The sequence below is a fragment of the Protopterus annectens genome, chromosome 4.part0 (assembly GCF_019279795.1).
Source record: "Protopterus annectens isolate FY-2018-M chromosome 4.part0, PAN1.0, whole genome shotgun sequence".
NCBI classification, from domain to species: domain Eukaryota; kingdom Metazoa; phylum Chordata; order Ceratodontiformes; family Protopteridae; genus Protopterus; species Protopterus annectens.
The window spans coordinates 408,407,156-408,426,584 of record NC_056733.1 but is presented as its reverse complement, the minus strand read 5'-3'; the positions used below and the strand labels follow the sequence as shown (position 1 = coordinate 408,426,584).

Genomic DNA, 19,429 nt, shown 5'->3' with positions numbered 1-19,429 from the left:
TGTTTTAGCAACTTTTTAAGTTTACAAGAGACATATTTAAAATATGTCCCTGTTTTATGGTCTTTGACCCCCATTTTCGTTGGCTTTGTCCAGATTTCTTCTGCTGAGAGGTTGAGAGGTATGAGTTCAACCAATGTGCCATCATTGTGTCAGTAATTAGCATAGGTACATAGAGCATCTCCTAAAGCTGGCAGTCTTTCATAACTGGACTCCCAGGAAGCCTGTTAGGCAGAATATTTTATGCCGTAAAGTTTCCTCCCTAAACGGAAAAGCATTAGCTAACAAGCCCAGCGGAATGCTCACTGATAAACAATAGTTTTACAGGTTCAGAGTCTATCCCTGCCAAGATTTCCTTTTGTAAGATAAAGCAAAATAACTACCAGAATCCATCTCATTCAATGAAGGTAACTTCTAGGTTCTCTGCTACCAGGACCTTCATCATGAATATGGACCTCTCACTGGACTACTGCGTCAGAGCTGGTTTCTCTCTTTAGCAACAAATTACAATCACAAGTTTTTCATATTCTGTCAACCTGACAATAACCTAGCCTTAAATAGGTACAGGTAAAAGCTAATTTCCCACCTAGAAGCTCAGTTTAAAGGGAGCAGTCCCCATTACTCTTACACATTACATACTCTATGTAATAACTGTCCCATCACCTTTTCTTAACCCAAATACACCACACTGAGAACATGTCACTGGCTCATCCCAAATATTTCTCATTTTGCTCTATTTACCTTACCTCTTGGGCATTTACCCTGTGGAACCAATTTATCCTTGTCCTTACCATCTAGACTGGGACTAAAAAGGAACTGGTTTGGGCAAGCTCAATTGCAAATAAAATAATTATATTTAAGGAAAAAAAAAAAAACAAGGCGACATGCACTTTAGTAAAGTATGAAAAGACAATTATAAACATCACACTTACTTTACTTCATTTTTCTTATGTTTTTTCTGCTGGGGTGGCAAGTAGGTAGCAGACAAAGCCAAGCAGTCAAAACTTCTCCTTTCCTACTCTGATTTCATCTGTTTCTGCATAATCCCCAAACATTCACAGGGTAAGTAGGAGGCATAATCATTCACATGTGTCCTGGGAACTCATCCTAAAGGGGCTGTGCTTAGAACACCTCCAGTGAGTGCCCCACAGGATTTATCGGACATAATAAATAAACTCTCTCAACTAGGCATCAATCCATATCTTACCAGATAGGCAGCAAACTGGCTCACTGATAGAATCCAGCTAGTCAAAACAGGTCTATATTAGAACATCGAAGTTTCAAAACTTTGAATGTTCTAATATCGAACCCTATTATGAAAAAGTTGAAAATATTGAAGCAACAGAAAAACTAATTTTTTTCCTAGGGAAAGAATTTGGTTGTCCGTTTCTGTTGCTTCGGTATTTTCAGCGCTGTGGTGGAAAGTTACGGGTCGGGTTCAGGTAAGTGTGCGATTGAGTGTGGGTTAGGGTAGTTAGGATTAGGGTGCGGGTTAGGTATGTGTGCGATTGTGTGGATGTGAGGGTTAGGGCGGGTTAAGTGAGTTAGGGTTAGGGTGCAGGTTAGTTATGTGTGTGATTGTGTGGACGTGAGGGTTAGGGCGTGGGTCAGGTAAGTGTGCGATTGTGTGGACGTGAGGGTTAGGGCGGGGTAGGTGAGTTAGGGTTAGGGCACGGTTCAGGTAAGTGTGCAATAGTGACGGACCTTAGGGTTAGGGTTTGGGTTAAGGAAAGTGGATAGTTAGTGGTGTGTGTATAGTTTAGTGTAGGGTTAGGTGTAAGATTTTAGGTGTATGTGTGTGGATTGCTGTTTGTTTGGTGTGCTTGTGTTGTGTGTATGTGTTTTGGAACAACAAATTTTTTCCCTAGGAAAAAATTTGCTGTTCTGCATGTTCAATATTTTTAGCTTTCATGTAATAGGGTTCAATATTAGAACATTCAAAGTTTTGAAACTTTGATGTTCTAATATAGACCCATCAAAACAGGGAAAGCCACCTCAAGCAGTAGGCCCGTAACGAGCGGTGTACTCCAGGATTGTCTTGGGTCCTCTGTTGTTTAAGATATATTTTTCTTAGGTGCAGGCTGAAACCAGTGACATATGGCTGACCAAGTTTGCAGATGACTGCAAGCTGGTAACTGTCATCAATTCCCCTAGTGATGTCAACATCCTCCAAGAGGGTCTCACCCAAACAAATTACTGGGGCCAGCAACATGGCCTCAAGTTGAATACCAAAAAAATGCATCATCATCCTCTTTGGGGAGAGTGACGTCCCCACAAATTATCACATTAATAACAATGTCCTAAGCATGCAATCAGTCATGAGTGATTTGGGCACCCAGGTTGATAGCAACCTGTCTTTTTACCACCATGTTGCTTCCGTTGCACGGAAAGCTTTCTACATGGCCCACCTCATAAGTAAGGGTATCTTATCCAGGGACAAAGAGGTCATAACACCCCTGTATTCTTTCTTTATAAGGCCAATTATTGAGTACAATACCCCGTTAAGCATGTACCTCCAAAGCACATGAAGCAGCTGAAGAGACCACAGCGGATCCTCACCAGGAGAATCCAGGGCCTAAAAACTCTACCATACACAGATAGGCTAAAAGCCCTATCCTTCTACTCAGTTTCATACAGACTCCTCAGAGGTGACCTCTGTTTGACATACAAGGCAATCTTGGATCCCACCTTGAGGGGGCTGTTGCATATCCGCAAGTCAAGCTCCACTCAAGTAACCCACATGCATGGCCTCAACCTGATCTGTAACATCAATAGGACTTGTTGGTGGGACAGATTTGTGTCCCTGAGACTCCCCCATCTGTAGAATAGACTCCCTCTCCACGTCAAGCAGAGTACCTCTTTATCCCCTTTTAAGTGAAACCTGGATAACTGGATGGGATTCCACCTGTGTCCCTGCTGGACAGAGGCATTGGATGCTGACTTGTCTAAACATGGACTAAACTCCTTGCTAGGCTTATAAGGGTCTCAGGGCAAATAGCCTAGTAACTTCCTGTGATCCTAAGCTATTCTGAAACTTCTCAGTCTAAAAAGGCACCAGTTCTACTCTAAGGCTAGAAATCTGTCCCAAATCACTGATCTTCTTTCCAACTGATAGACAGTATGCCCAGTAACCATGTAGGAAATATTATTTCTACCACCTATACCCATTATCTCATTTTTTGGACACAGCTCAAGACCCTAGGTAACAATAGGAATATAGAATGACTAGTAAATGGAATTTTTTTCTGAGAACTCTGCTTTCATTTCATCCTCAGAGATCAATTCAAAATATGTTCTGGTTTACTTGTTATTCTCATTCTCTGTTTGACATGTTTTATGAAAAAGTCTGTAAATTACCTAAATTCCTCCACCAAGGGCAACCTTAACTGAAATCTGCACCAGCTCTGTCTCCACCTCCACTGTGCTGTTTGCCTCCCTAGATCCCTAGCTAATGTCAGACCCCCCCCCCCCCGATTCCAAACACTTTGTTTACCACCACCTACCAGGCTTTGTATGTACTCATTTCCAGATCTGGTTTGCCTGCATGATTAGCACATCAAACTACCTCATGCTAGTCTAGGCCTTCTGCCTGCTTTTGTCCACTTTTCTTCTCTGTCTCCCTTTGATTTTGATTCACCCTTTGTTTTGTTTTTTTACCTCCTTCCTTCTCTGTATGAACAATTATGTGTTCCTTCTCCCTTTCTACACTCACTAATCCCACTGTCTCCATCTTCATTTTCCCCCGGCCACATTGTGTAATTCTAGATCATTCTTGTATGACTATTCTCTGCTGCTCCGTCCCTGTCCAGCATTCTTCATCCCTGTGTTATCTGCTTGATTCCTTCTTCAAAGGCTTTCTGCTCCTGCTGCTGCCACTGTTTCTGACCATTCTGAGTACCCTAGTCTCATGTCTGGTCCTTAGTAACCATCTTCTGTATAATACCAGTAATGTCTTCCCACATCTGTTCTTCCAGCTGTCCTCACTTTGTAGTTCTGACAAACCTCTTCTGAAGTCTTCTTCCAATCTCTATTAACCTGCAAGCTTCTGTCTTCCTGCCTTCATCCTTTAATTTGTCCCTCCCCACCGAACATACGTATACAGGTCCTTCAGTCACACTGTAATCCCACAACCTGGACATTTATCTCATTGTTTTTTTTTTTCCAGCCTGTTTGGCCTGCATTCTGAAAGTTATCCCGATCCTTCAACTGGGACTGTTGACCTTGAGCATTTATAACTAGTAGAAGTGAACACAATGTGGAGTTTGTAATATAAATGATGGGTTAAACAATGGCCAATGAGTTTATGAATGTGGCAAAATGATGGTTGTGCTTGGAAACTCCACTTTATTCCTAGTTAAGACTTAAAATTTAAACAAGTGTCATAAGCAACTAGATTTTACAAGTAATTAAAACTGAATTCAGTCTATGAAATCACCTCTAAGGATGACTATGAATCTGAAATATAAACCAACAAGTATTTTCTAACATAATCTAGCTCACAAACAAACACATACTCTACATAACAGGCTAGTTTTCCAGAGGTTCAGCTCCAGACATCTTCCCCATCCCCTACTGGAGCCAGTGTTAACACTGCTCTCTTAGGTAGGTTCCTTTCAAGATGAAGTATATAAGTAAAAGCATTAGTGGTATTCTACAAGCATTTAGGAAGTAGAAGCTAATATAAACTGATTCAAGATAAATGAAGAGTCTGTCATGTAATGGTAAACTAACTCATTGTCTACTTATTTCTGTAGCAAAATTATTTTGGGACTAGAGGCTGTGTATACATGTGTGTTTATGTTGAGGAGTGGGTGACACAAGTAATGAGTGAACTGGCAAGTCCAGGATCATAGAATACAAATTTATGTAAAAACGCAGCTGCTGCTAGGGTGGTGGGTCATCCCTTTGGAATGGAAAGCCAACTAATATTTTTAAGAGTGGAATAATAATGATGTTTTCTTCTTGCCAATGTAAGAAATCTCAGAGGTTTGTTCTAACACATCTGTAAGGGCACAGTGGAAAAGAAATGGACTATACTACACAAAGCATCACTAATGGTCATTACTTATCATATATAATGCCCAGTATGTATGTTTCAGCAAAAATGATTCACTCTTTACTTAGTACCATCTAAGAAAGGTAAATACTGGCAGTTACACTTGTTGCTAAGTTAAACTTATTTGACTGAAATTGCTCTAAGAACACCATTAACAGCAGTTTTTTTTTCTTTTTTTTTTAATTTGAAGATTGTGCTTTTCATAGTTGCAGAATACATGACAGGCTTGTAACTGATGTAGTCCAGACAGAACTGTTATGAGAAACTGTCATAGGTATTCATTTTTGTACAGGTCTTTCAAGGATTCCAAGTCACACCTGAATGGAAACATGTCAGTTGCTGTGCTGTTTGCTCAGATAAACCTCTTAGTTGGAGATATGCTTGTTCCCAGTGAGGTGAGTTTTAGTCATAGTAAAGAAAAATTACATTAAATTGTATGCATGTCCCATGTTTTTATTGACAGTATGAATTTACAATGCTGTCACTCATTTTGGAATTAAGGACAAAGTGACAGAAAATTCTCAGCAGTTTTTTAAAAAAAAGGAATTTCAACTTACAAAACAGGTAAGAAGGAGTCGTGAAATTATGACAGAACCAGAAGAGTCTCTGTAGGGGTACATTCAAATGTGGAATGTGTAATCAGTGTCCTTTTATCAATGAAGTTAATAGGCAAGAAATGGAATTCAGACAAGCCATGGTTCCATGAGTCCCATATGAATTGTGTCTCTAGAGGGATAGCTTATTTTTGCTGTGAGATATGCAGTTCTTTCTATGTCAGAAAATCAGAAAGGACTTTGAATGTCAGAATCCATCCATCCATCCACAACCCCTCCTACCCGTTTTTGCACATCAGATGAGAATGTACAAGCATAATTACAGTATATGGAAAAGAAATAATAGAAGTGCCCTAAGTAGGCATGCCCTTTTATGCCCTAATTTTAAGAATTTTTATTTTGACAGTCTTTAAAAATGTCAAGCTGAATGTGAAGGGGTAGCAGCTGGAAGTCGAGGCTTGAATACTGTGAAATTAAATGGCAATAGAGGTTGAATGTACCCAATGGTCCTGGTTAGAATGAAGCAATCAGCTTTAACAGGGTGTTAAAACTTAGAGTGGCTAAGTTATAAACATTAATGTTTAGTTTATAAATTTGTACATAGTTTTTTACAAGGGAAAGCATTAGTTTAAAATTTAAAATATCTACATTATTAAGTGATTTTTAAGGGATGCCTACAGCCATACCTAGAAATAACAAAATTATTTAAATTTTGGCTCTGTTCCTGCACTTCTGTGGGTGAAACCCCTTCTGTGCCATGTGAAACCCCCTCTTTACCCAGGCCAGTAATCAAGGAGCCCCAATCCTCAGCACTGGCACTGGTGAGAGGCAGTCACTAAAACAGGAATGGATTTACACAGTATTTCAAATACATCTCTCTGCATCAAGCACAATTTCCCTCAAGAGCACACAGGAAATCTGCTCCAGACCTGGGACTGGACTCTCTGTTTCTCCAGATCCAAACAAGACTCACCTTGGAGCACTGCGTCCCAGTTCTAAGTATTGACACACACTTGAATATCTGATTTTCCACACACACACACACACACACACACACACACACACACACACACACACACACACACACACACACACGTGCGCGCACACATCTGGGAAAGATTGGCACAGATTCACCAGCTGTGTCCCCTCTTTCCAGACTATAAGGTAGATTGCTGCCACCAGTCAGGTACTTTAAGGCTATTACAAAGGGTAACCCATTATACTGTGTCAAATTAATACTGATATAAATGGTAGAGTGTGACCAAAGCAATAAGGCTTATCAGAGTGGCCACAGTGTCACTAAAATAAACACAAGTACTGCCAAGATGTTAAAAGTATTCACTAAAAGACCAGCCACAATGAAAAGGTATAACATATTTAATAATGGATAATAAGATAGAAAACAGGAGAATACTTAATATTTAGTTACAATAAACAACAGAGTTTTAGTCACAGGAAATATAAAAATAACACAGTTTGGTAGAATCTTACAGGTGCAGAAAAAATAATACTAAACTAATCTCACTGTATTACTTCTAACTGAACTAAAGATAAACTAAGGCAAGATGTACTGCTGAGATGCTTACTTCCACAAGGCAAGATGAGATGCTACACATTAACTCAACTGACTCAACAACTGAACAATTGAACTGTGATAACTGACATAGATCTTTTATATCAGAATTCAAAGAAAAAAAAAAAACAAACAAAACTGATGCTGCCAGAGTTCTGTCCTTCAGCTGTTTATAGAATGACATCACATCTAGTCACCTGACTCTGGCACAATTCACCTTCAGAACTCTGTTAAGATTCTGTTGCAGCATTTTTAACATAAACAAATTTTACAAATATATTTTTAATATAAGCAGTTATACAAATCAATGTGACAGTCAGATGACACAAGAATACTTATAAAACTTCAACCAGCCATGCTGGCAAATGCCACACATGCACTGGCTTACTTCTCCTGGTACAGCTGCCAATACCTCACAATGTCACAAACCATATTAACCCTAACCTCTGACCACCACATTACCCAACCATGTATTCTACTATATCTGCTACCTACAGGTAACTACTCCATGAATTAACTATCTTTCAATTTCCTATATCTCTCCAATGCCTATATGTATCTACATCCAATCACTAAGCTAACTACCATGTTCAGTCATTTGTTTCTTTCTGGGATTATGTTATATTTTCCAGTACTGTATGTGCTTCATTTAACTGACTAGAAATATGACACAGTTGACACTCTACTATTTTAAAATTTTTAGTTCAGCCATAATCATATTAATGCAAATTTACTCATTGAAGATGTTGTCTTTATAAAATTGCAGGTCTGGTTCATAGGTTCATAGGGGGTTACTAGGCTATTGGCCCTAGGGCCTTTATAAGCCTATCCATGTTATACCCTTGTTTCCTTATTGACCATGTTGTATGGTCTATATTTGCAGTGTGAGTCTATGATCAGCACTGACTGCCCTTATCCAAGAGGGCCATAGATGACACCCCCCAGGGTAAATTTACAATCTCCCATCCAGTTAAGTTATGCTTAAATGGGGTCATTGAGGAGCTCTGTTTTACGTGAATTGGGAGTTTGTTCCAGAGGCATGGCAATCTCTGGGAAATCTGTATCTCCAGCATGTGCTGTTAAATTTACAGGCTAGGTTAAGATCCCTAGAATGAGTGAATCTTGTCCAATTTGACTTGAGAATGTGCAGCATTTTCATTAGGGCAGGGTCTGAGACTGCTCAGTAGGCCAGGCACAAGTCACCTCTCAGTAGTCTATAAAATACAGAGTACAGTGACAGGGCCTTCAGTTTGTCCATATAGGTCATGTGTTGAAGGTCCTGAATATTCTTGGTGAAAAACCTCTGAGGTCTCTCCAGCTGCTGCAGGTGTCTGGTGAGGTACATACATAAGCAGGCATTGTACTCTATTAGTGGTCTGATGAGGAACGTGTACAGGGGAGTTATAACATCCTTAGCTCTGGATGTGATGCCCTTACTTATGAGATGTGCATCATAGAAGGCCTTCATTAACATTGTGGACACATGGTGATCAAAGTTAAGCTTGTTATCAACCATGTTCCCAAATCTCTCACCACAGGGTTTGAGCTAAAGCGGGTACTGTTAATATTGTAATTTGCAGGGACTTCCCCTTTGCAGGAAGGGATGATAATGCATTTTTTGTATTAAGTCTGTGGTTTGGCACCAATCATTCGTCTGTGTAAGCCATTTTTGTAGTATGGCAACATCATTGGGGGACTCAAGGATTGTGCCCAGTTTGCAGTCATCAGTGAACTTGGTAAGTCACAGGCCATCTATTTTCACCTGGACTTCTGAGAAATAGATTCCAAAGAGTAGGAGGCCCAGCACATATCCTTATGGTACACCACTGGTAAGTGGTCTCCTGGTAGGGGTGGAATCCCCAACTTTGACTGTATGTGTTCTGTCAGTGAGCCATTTGGCTACCCATCTAGTGACATATGGATTAATGCCCAGCTGGGTGAATTTCTCAATGATACCTGAGTGAGGGATTGTGTCAAAAGCCTTAGCTAAGTCAAGATAGACTGGATGTACTATTTTGCCTTCATCCAGGGCTTTGGTGACATTATTGAAGAAGTCTACCAGGTTTAATAAGCATGATCTACCCTTAACAAAGCCAAATTGGGTTGGGTCAAGAGTTTGAAGGTCACCTATGTCTTTGCTGATAAGGTCCATGATGATTCTCTCCATGGCCTTGCAGATAAGGCTGGTTGGGTTTATGGGTCTATAGTTCCCAGGGTCAGTATATGGACCCCCCCCCCTTTATGCAAGGGAATTACTGTTGCTGTTTTCCACTCTGCTGAGACAAAGACAGTATTTAGATAGTGGTTAAAGAGGGTGCCCTGGTTTAGACCAATTAATAGGCAGTCTGGGATGTTATCTGGTCCCATAGAGGCTGTGTTTTTGGCTATGGAGAGTGTGGTTATGACCTGCTCTTTGGAGATACTAGGTAGAGGAATGGTGACAGGTATGCTTTGGGGAATGTCTGGTTGAGACAGGGAGGTGAGGTTTATGCCAAATCTGTCTGCTAGCAGGCTTGCGATATCCTCAGGGTCAGTATGAGTGGTACCGTCCACTACTAGTTTGGCACAACACTGGGTCTACCCTTTTAGATTTCTGATGTAGCTAAATAATGCCTTGTGATTATCCTTAGCTAGGGATGCTAGTTTAGCTTCATAAATGACTTTAGAGCACTTTAAAAGATATCTAATTTGCTTGTTCAAGCTGTAGAGGGTGTCCTTCCTCTACTAAGCCAGGTCCCTCTTGTTCTTAGGCATTAGTTTCTTCCTCTTGTATAACTTATTTATGCTTGATGTCCACGGAGGGGGGCTTGTTTTTTTTGTGAGGACTGTGTTTTGATCCATTCAGATACAGCAGAGTCTATACATTTGCATTGTTGTTATAGCCCACGGCTTTTGTGTACACCTCTGTATAGGAGTCATTGTTGACAGTGGTAGCAGGGGTTTGAAACTATTTATGCCATCACTTAGGAGGCTATAATTTGCTTTGGAGAAACTTTTCATCCTTTTTTCTCTTGGGGGGGGGGGTCAGGTATGAGATGTATTTATGATCAGACCATACCAGGGAGGGCAACACATATGGGGTAGTGCAGAGACCTCCCCTCTGTTGGTGAATACTAAGTCTAGGACATTTGAGCCCCTTGTGGGAGTGCAGACTATCTATTCCAGAGCATATTAACAAAGAACAGGAACCTTAGGGCAAGCATGTTTGTGCTCATATATGACTCCCAATCGATGGAAGGATAGTTAAAATCACCCATGACCAAGGTGTTTGGCTGTATAGTGAGTGACTCAAGTAGGTCCAGGTAGGCAGAGTGATTCTTGTGGTTCAAGGTGGGGGACCTATAGCTAACAATTATATGGAAGGGGGTTTTACCTAAAGTTAGTTGGACTTGGAGTAGCTCTAGGGAGTTGTACTGTTTGACCAGTCTTGAAGTGTATTTGTCTATAATGAATATGGATACACCTTTTTTCACAGCAAGTGAATCAAAGGCCAAAACACAGTTCTTTAGCGTATCACAAATGTGTTGAACATGTGGTTAAGTTTTAGATTTTTACTGGCTAAGTTTTATAAAATGAGTGAGTATTTTATGTGGTATTTACTCTGAAAAAGTCATTTTTTTTTGTTTGACAAAAGTGAAGAATAAATCTGTGACACACTAAAGAACTGTGTTTTGGCCTTCAATTCACTTGCTGTGGAACAGTGTTTTTTCTTTTGGTTGGTTTATAAGCACTACTGTTGGGTGAACTGGTTTGTGTAATGGATACACCTCTGCCTTTGGTTTTTTCACAGTCATTTTGAGGTCTGAATGTGTGGAAGGTATTGTAGCCTTGCATGGCCGGGGTGCTCTCTGCTGCCTTGAACCATGTCTCTGTGACTGCACAGACATCAACATCGTCCACGGTAAGGAGTGCTTCCAGTAAGTGCAGTTTCCTGTTTAGACTCCTAGCATTAAGCAGCGTAACCTTGAGTTTGTCTCTAGTGAATTTTTTTACACTAGAAATTTTGTTGTTACAACATTGCCTAAAAAAGGCACTATGGGGGAGGCAAGTACCTTTGCCAGTAACCGGAAGTCAAGAGACGACAGGTGAAGACCATCTCTGGCAAAGCAGCATGGTCTGTTGACCATATCTTGCCAGGCTGACAGATACTGGATCCTCCTAGATTGACTCTAGAAGCTAAACCAATTGTTGAAGTCAATAATTTTTTGTTTATATTCAGGCATCATCCTGGGTGAAGGTAGAATGCTGCTTAGACCTAGGGACATACCTGTTTGGGACACATGTCTCTCTTCATATAGTCCAGTGAGGTTCATCTCAAATTATTCACTCCAGCATGGACTATGACAGAGTCATAATGGTACTTATTGTTGAAAGACTTGATTGTGTGTGTGGTCTGATGGATCTTGGCACCTGACAGGCAGCTGGCGTGACCTTCTCCTTGTCCAGCCTGATGGGGGGGGGGGGGCATCTGTGTGTCTCACTATGGAGTCTTCTATGACCAAGACATTTGGTTTTGAGGTGTTTTGCTTAGGGGCTTATTGGCTGAGACACTGTTGTGTGTATTATTATTATTATTATTATTATTATTATGTGTTGTGGATTCTGTTGGGTCTGCAGTGTGTGCAGTAGTTTTGCGGTTGGAAGGTCTCTGATCTTTAGGTAGGCTTCTAGCAAGTACCTCCGCATATGTAGGTTTATGTGTAGTGAGCTTGTTATGTGCAAGAGCTGAAGTGTGTGTGCTGACAACCTGTTTGATATCTGGTTTGTTGTTATGTGAGAGAACTGATTCCAAATTCATAGAATAGAGATATCTCTGACATGTTGCATTTGTTTGTTTTAGGAGTAACTGGTTGTCAGTATACATGAGGCAATTGCTACATTGTCTCAGGGTGCCCATGTCAATCAGGATAGCTGGAGAAATGGTGGGAAACTGTCCATCCATTATGGCAGGTATATACTGTAATAACTAGTCAGGAGTGGGCAAGATGAACAAGGTTTTGCTGTAAGACTAAAAAAAGCAGCTATTCTATGGAAGGCTAGGGTTAGAAATATGCATTAATGCTTCACAATGCAAAACTGAACTGCTCACAGAGCAGCAATGAAATCTCTGAGCAGCTTTGGTAAACTGAGCTCAAACCCACACAAACATGACATGTAAATAGAAAAGAAGTTAAATGATTTTAAACAAAGTAACCAAAGGGAAAGCCCAAGACTGAGCCTTTTTCCAGCAATCCCCAACTCAGATGGGTCCTTGGCTGCACACTTCTGCCACAAAGGTGCAAGAGGAGGCATTCTTAATGTAAGATGACTGGTTTTAGTACTTAAATTATACCAAACAGTCTAGATTCAGCAAGCCTGAATCTATCCTATGCTATAAAATGCAGAAATACTAGAAATTCAAAGTGCAGAAAATCACAGTCACACAGCAAAAAAAAAGTTTAATTACATCAGCAATTCAGTAGAATAATCCCACAATGTGTAGACCACAAACCTTCCTAGTGTGAAATAACTAATCTGGAACCCAAGTGCTTAAACCAGAACAAAGACACTTACATTAACAGGCACAATAAGCTTTCACCATCAATTTCCAGCTTAGAGGGGCATAGGCTACACTTTCCTACCACAAGAATCTAAACCACAAACCTTTCTAATGTAAAATAACTGGTTTTAGAGCCCAAGTGCTTAAACAAGAACTAAGATACTTTCAGAATAACAGACCCAATAAGCCTTCAACCAACAATTCCCAGCTTAGAGGGGTGTAGGCTATCCTCTCCTGCCACAAGAGTTTAGACCACAGATCTTCCTAATGTAAAATAACAGGTTTGGAACCTAAGTGGTTAAACCAGTACTAAGACACTTTGAACAACAGGAACAATAAGCCTTCAACCAGCAATTACCAGCTCAAAAGGGCAGAGGCTACCCCTCTCCTCCCACAAGAGTGCAGACCACTAACATTCTTAATGCAGTATAATGGGCCTGAAGCCCAAGTGCTTGAACCTGAACTAAGAAACTTTTAGAATAACAGGCACACTAAGCCTTCAATCAGCAATTCCCAACTTAGAAGAATGTAAGCTACTTCTCCTGCCAAAAAAACGCCAAAGTAGTAACTAACACAAAATAAACAGCCGGGGTGAAAGATGAAACACACGGTAAATAGCGTAACCAGTAGTTTAATGCCCGCTTTCGTAAAAACTTCATCAGAATACAAAATAACCACAATTCAATGCATTTAAATAGCCAAATAATTAGCAAACAATTACTCAATTAAAATCAATCAAACAATTTAGTTTTTTAAAAAAAAATATATTCACTTTAAAAAAAAATCAAATGAATCAAGTCCCTTGTTCACTTGCAATTTCCTATGTTTTAAAAAACATTTGATGTTAATGTAGTCATTTAGACCAGGGAACTTATCCGATTTAAGTTTTATCTGCCACATGGTTTCACACTGCTCCAAAAAATTTTTTTTAAAATCCCCAGCTCGGAGATCAGCATGAACAACTTCTAAAACTGAGAACAAAAATTTCTTATATCTGTTGCAAGTTTTGGTGTGTTTATACAGGGCATTGTTCTCGTCGTTCGTTTTGATGCTATAAAGATGCTCTCTAATTCTAGTATTTAAACAACGGGTGGTCATGCCAACATAGTATGCAGGACAACCCGAACATTGACTGATGTAAACCACCCCCTTAGTTTTGCAGTCAGCATAACAAGGTGCTTTAAAGGTGTTGTCAATGGTGTCTATTTTGATGTAAGGTCCCTCTGAAATAAATCGACACATGTTGCAGCTGTGGCAAGCAAGGTAATTAGTCGCAAACGGGTTAAATTAACCCGCGATACCATCGCCTATAACAGCGGCACAGCATATGATAACTTTGCAAATAAGAACAACCAAAAGGCATCAAGAGGGGAAATAAACAACTATTTTATCCCTGACCAGCAGACCACCCGAGCCTTTGGTCGTCCAACAATTAGTTCTAGAGAAATGAATTCAGGAGGGGCTAACAACGAAGGGGTGGCATGCATTGTCAAGCATACTGAGAACAATTCAAACAGAAATGATCACAACAGGCGTCCGATTAAGGAGTCAGTCATTGACTCCTCAGGTGCTAATGATTTTTTCACCGATGAGATAGTCATAGAACCTGATAACACGGACATTGAAACCAATGGGCAAGACGTCATTTTTTTTTAAAAAACTAAATTGTTTGATTGATTTTAATTGAGTAATTGTTTGCTAATTATTTGGCTATTTAAATGCATTGAATTGTGGTTATTTTGTATTCTGATGAAGTTTTTACGAAAGCGGGCATTAAACTACTGGTTACGCTATTTACCGTGTGTTTCATCTTTCACCCCGGCTGTTTATTTTGTGTTAGTTACTACTTTGGCGTTTTTTTACTTGGTTTCTTTGCCATGTCTGAGGTGAGAGATGATGAATTATTGGACTTGACAGTACATGCTACACCGAATTCGGCTGGTATTACTTTGAGTGAGTTGCTAACGACTACTTTATTAGACATCAAGAGTTCCTTGAAGATTTTGATGCAGAGGACCAATCAGAACGAACGTTTTCAAATGACCAAACAACGTTCGGAAGACCAACTGAGTCCGAACACATCTTTTGTTGAACTGAATACTGTTATCGAGACCGAAGACAAACGTGAGAGGGATTATTGCCAGGCTGCGGCGTCTCGTCCACGAGAGAAGTCTACTTTGGATTATCATTCCGGTCACAGAACAATACAGGTTTTTCTTAACGAAATCCAGAATCCGTTTGGCAATCCAGGTAAAGGAAGACGGGATTTAAGTCATATTGACATTAGCAATAAACGTAATTTGCTTGTAAGATTGTTAAAGAGACATCATTCCCTGGACTTAGAAAACAGTTATTTTAGACACTGTATTGAATTGGGGATAGTTCCCAAGGGCCTTAGATTTTTTAAATGCCCTAACGGGGGTCACTAAAGCCTCGTCTTTTTTTAAGACTTTAACCAATTTTTTCAATACTGCTGGCATGAACTTCTTAAGTTTACTTGTTGATAACAACATTACAAAAATGGGGGAACTGAAAGTTGAAATCATTCAACTGGAAAGTGAACTTAAGGAACTGTTGGGTGAGATTAAGGCTGGTGAACTTTTTGCTGTTTTGCACCAAGAACTGGAACAACACACCGCCGAGGTAATTAGTCGCAAACGGGTTAAATTAACCCGCGATACCATCGCCTATAACAGCGGCACAGCATATGATAACTTTGCAAATAAGAACAACCAAAAGGCATCAAGAGGGGAAATAAACAACTATTTTATCCCTGACCAGCAGACCACCCGAGCCTTTGGTCGTCCAACAATTAGTTCTAGAGAAATGAATTCAGGAGGGGCTAACAACGAAGGGGTGGCATGCATTGTCAAGCATACTGAGAACAATTCAAACAGAAATGATCACAACAGGCGTCCGATTAAGGAGTCAGTCATTGACTCCTCAGGTGCTAATGATTTTTTCACAGATGAGATAGTCATAGAACCTGATAACACGGACATTGAAACCAATGGGCAAGACGTCATTATTGAAGGGTCAGTTCGACCTAAGGTTAAAGCTAGTAGCAATACAGGAGGAAATACTAATACTGGTTCAATTCCTACTTCAACTTTTTTAAACAAAAGGGGAAGTCAACACAACAGGAACACTGTTCTGACTCGCAGTCGGACCTTTCTGGGGTCCAGTTCTTCGGCGGACGAAACTTAGAAAGGACTTTTGACCAGTTTAACATCATTAATTTGACAGAGCATTGTTTTTCTGATTGTGAGCTCCATGTGTTGAAGTATGGTTTAAATTTTATCCCTACCTCCAGGGCAAATGTTACTAACACTATTATTGACATCAAAAAATTTTCTAGGAAATTAAATGTACAATATATGTTGCATTTTTTAACTAGAAAGGGACAAATTCACAAGTCTTTGGTAAAACCATCCACCTTCACACCTCATTTGCACAATACAATCAGAGTATTTGAGGAACAGTGTATTGCTGATGTTAACAAAGTTTTGAGTGGAAATAGATATGCTGCTGACAATCTTACTAGGAATGAAAGGGTGGCTCTCATGAACCTGAAGACATTATGTCATCGCTTCAGGTTCATGAAAAGCGACAAAGGGGGCAACATTGTGATCATGGATCAGAACGTGTATCAAACAAAGATGTTAGAAATTATTAACAATTCGGAGGAATACGAAGGTATAACTCTTCTTGATTATAAACGCAGGGTACGTTTGATACAGTCTGAACTGTATGGTTTATTTATGTCAGGAGACATCACCAGTGAGGTTTATGACTTTTGCGTTGTAACTGAGCCACGCATAGGGGTGATTTTTGGAATACCAAAAACCCACAAAGATGTCAAAAACCCTCCACTTAGACCGATTGTCTCATGTCCACATTCAATCACAGAAGGCATTTCTCTGGTGATTGATTTGATTTTGGGTCCTATTTTAGGGAATGAACCATCTCATGTTGGAGATTCTTGGCACTTTCTAAGTAAGTTTGGTGTTTATTTACAGGAACATGCCTTTGATCCTTTTAGACACATCATTTTCACAGTTGATGTCATTTCTCTATACACATGCATTCCCCATTTGGAAGGAATCGATGCAGTTTGTGAATTTTTGGCAAAGAAAGGTGGTAGGTTTACAGCAGGAGCTATTTCCACCATTAGGTTATTTTTAGAGTTAATTTTAGAAAACAACATTTTTCTTTTTGGTGATAATTATTACAGACAGAAGAGGGGGGTTGCGATGGGGTCTCCAGCGGCTCCCGCGTTTGCAAACTTGGTAATGGCTTTTTGGGAGTCTGAGGCGTTACCCATTTTAAAACAGAAATTTAATATCAAGTTTTTTTGTCGTTACATTGATGATTTATTTTTCATCATTGAAGGTGATTTTACTACAGTCAATGAGTTTTTCATAGACATCAATTCTATTTTTGATTATGTAAAATTCACCTTGGGAAATGTTGGAACCATAGTGAATTTCTTAGATGTATCATTATATTGGGACACAGACGATGAACGTTTACATAGTAGGATTCATCGCAAGGAGACATTCACTAATGGGTATTTGCACCACTCTAGTAACCACCCTAGACATGTCATCAGGAACATTCCTCGAGGGCAGTTTATACGAGCAAGCCGGATGACATCTAAAAAGGATGATTTGATACAGGAATTTAACACTGTTTTGTCTTTATTTTTACATAGGGGGTATGATTCTCACAAACTAGCATTAACTAGTGAGGAAGTACTAGGAAAACGTGACAGTATTTTTAAACCCATTATTGATTTTCCTAGTTCTATCAACAGCGGACAGAACCAGAAGGCACACGGGAGTGGTTATAACACCGATGCTTTGTGTTCTTTAGACACTAGTTCTGATGGCTCTGTGATTAGACAGATCGTTGTTGACAACTGGAAAATTATTAACGGTAATGAAGAGATTAGAAGGACTTTGGGTGAAGGTCCTAAATTTGTCTTCAGGAACCGTTATAACTTGAAGGGAATTTTGGAAAATAAAATGTCAGTTGCACCAACCATTAATACCAAAAAGGTTGGGATGCATGCTTGCCACAGCTGCAGCATGTGTCGATTTATTTCAGAGGGACCTTACATCAAAATAGACACCATTGACAACACCTTTAAAGCACCTTGTTATGCTGACTGCAAAACTAAGGGGGTGGTTTACATCAGTCAATGTTCGGGTTGTTCTGCATACTATGTTGGCATGACCACCCGTTGTTTAAATACTAGAATTAGAGAGCATCTTTATAGCATCAAAACGAACGACGAGAACAATGCCCTGTATAAACACACCAAAACTTGCAACAGATATAAGAAATTTTTGTTCTCAGTTTTAGAAGTTGTTCATGCTGATCTCCGAGCTGGGGATTTTAAAAATTTTTTAGAGCAGCGTGAAACCATGTGGCAGATAAAACTTAAATCGGATAAGTTCCCTGGTCTAAATGACTACATTAACATCAAATGTTTTTTAAAACATAGGAAATTGCAACTGAACAAGGGACTTGATTCATTTGATTTTTTTTAAAGTGAATATATTTTTTTTTAAAAAACTAAATTGTTTGATTGATTTTAATTGAGTAATTGTTTGCTAATTATTTGGCTATTTAAATGCATTGAATTGTGGTTATTTTGTATTCTGATGAAGTTTTTACGAAAGCGGGCATTAAACTACTGGTTACGCTATTTACCGTGTGTTTCATCTTTCACCCCGGCTGTTTATTTTGTGTTACTTCTCCTGCCACAAGAGTGTAGACTACAAACCTTAATGTAAAACAGCTGGCTTAAAGCTCAAGTGCTTAAATGAAAACTAACAGGCTTAGAATAGCAGTTACAATTTAATCAGGCTGCTAACAAGCAGTAATAAATACAGCAAAATAAATGCAACTGAACACTTTTAAGAACAAGCAGCAAAAACCAAGAAACACAAATAAAGTAAAAGCAGCTGAATAAAGTGCAAAGTCTGTAAACTTGCCTTTATAACATTTATCTTTGAACAATTTTCTTTGTAAAACTTTTGCCTTTGTGGATCTTTTGTCTGTTGGCCTCTTTGAAAAATGGGTTCTATTGCCCAGTCAGACTTTCCTGGTTAACACATGTCATTCAAACAACAAAAACACTGAATGAATAAATAAATAATACCACCCTGAATACACCTGATCTTGGAAGCTAAGTAGGATCAGGGTGAGAGACTGCCTGGGAATACCAGGTGTTATTTGAAGTGATTTTTTAGGAGTCACATGTATAAGTCATATGGTAGGACTTGAAGTACTTAATCACATGATTTTTCTCAATGTTAGTGCAGAAGAAGTCCAAATTAGTACATGAACAAAAGTGCTTCACTTTTAGAATCAATAGATTAGTTTTGAAGATTATTCAGCATTTTTATTTTTTTTTTTGGGAGGGGGGCAGTATCAGAACATAGGGAAGACATTAGAGTAGTACTACAGTGGTGGGTCCTGAGTCTAGCATTATCTACTGTATTTGTTTCCAGCATATATGATGAAATAGACAGTAAGATCAAATTCTTCCCTGATGGCACAGATATGTGTAACAGTGCAGGATGGGGAAAAATATAAGGAAGAACTTGGGAAAAATTAAACAAATGGGTAGAAAGATGGGATTTCTGTTTCACTACGGAGAAGATGTGATGAAATGCATTACACTTGGACTACAACAGTCC

General features: G+C 39.4%; 1 protein-coding gene across 2 annotated transcripts in view; it reads left to right on the top strand.

Annotated features, from left to right (window-relative positions):
• LOC122799354 (adhesion G-protein coupled receptor D1-like) overlaps positions 1-19,429 on the top strand; it is a 689,306-nt gene that overhangs the window by 466,455 nt on the left and 203,422 nt on the right. For both annotated transcript variants that reach the window (XM_044068349.1, XM_044068348.1), the window contains one exon: positions 5,346-5,448. In XM_044068349.1, coding sequence (XP_043924284.1) covers positions 5,346-5,448 — 103 coding nt within the window. The remainder of the gene's footprint in view (positions 1-5,345; positions 5,449-19,429) is intronic.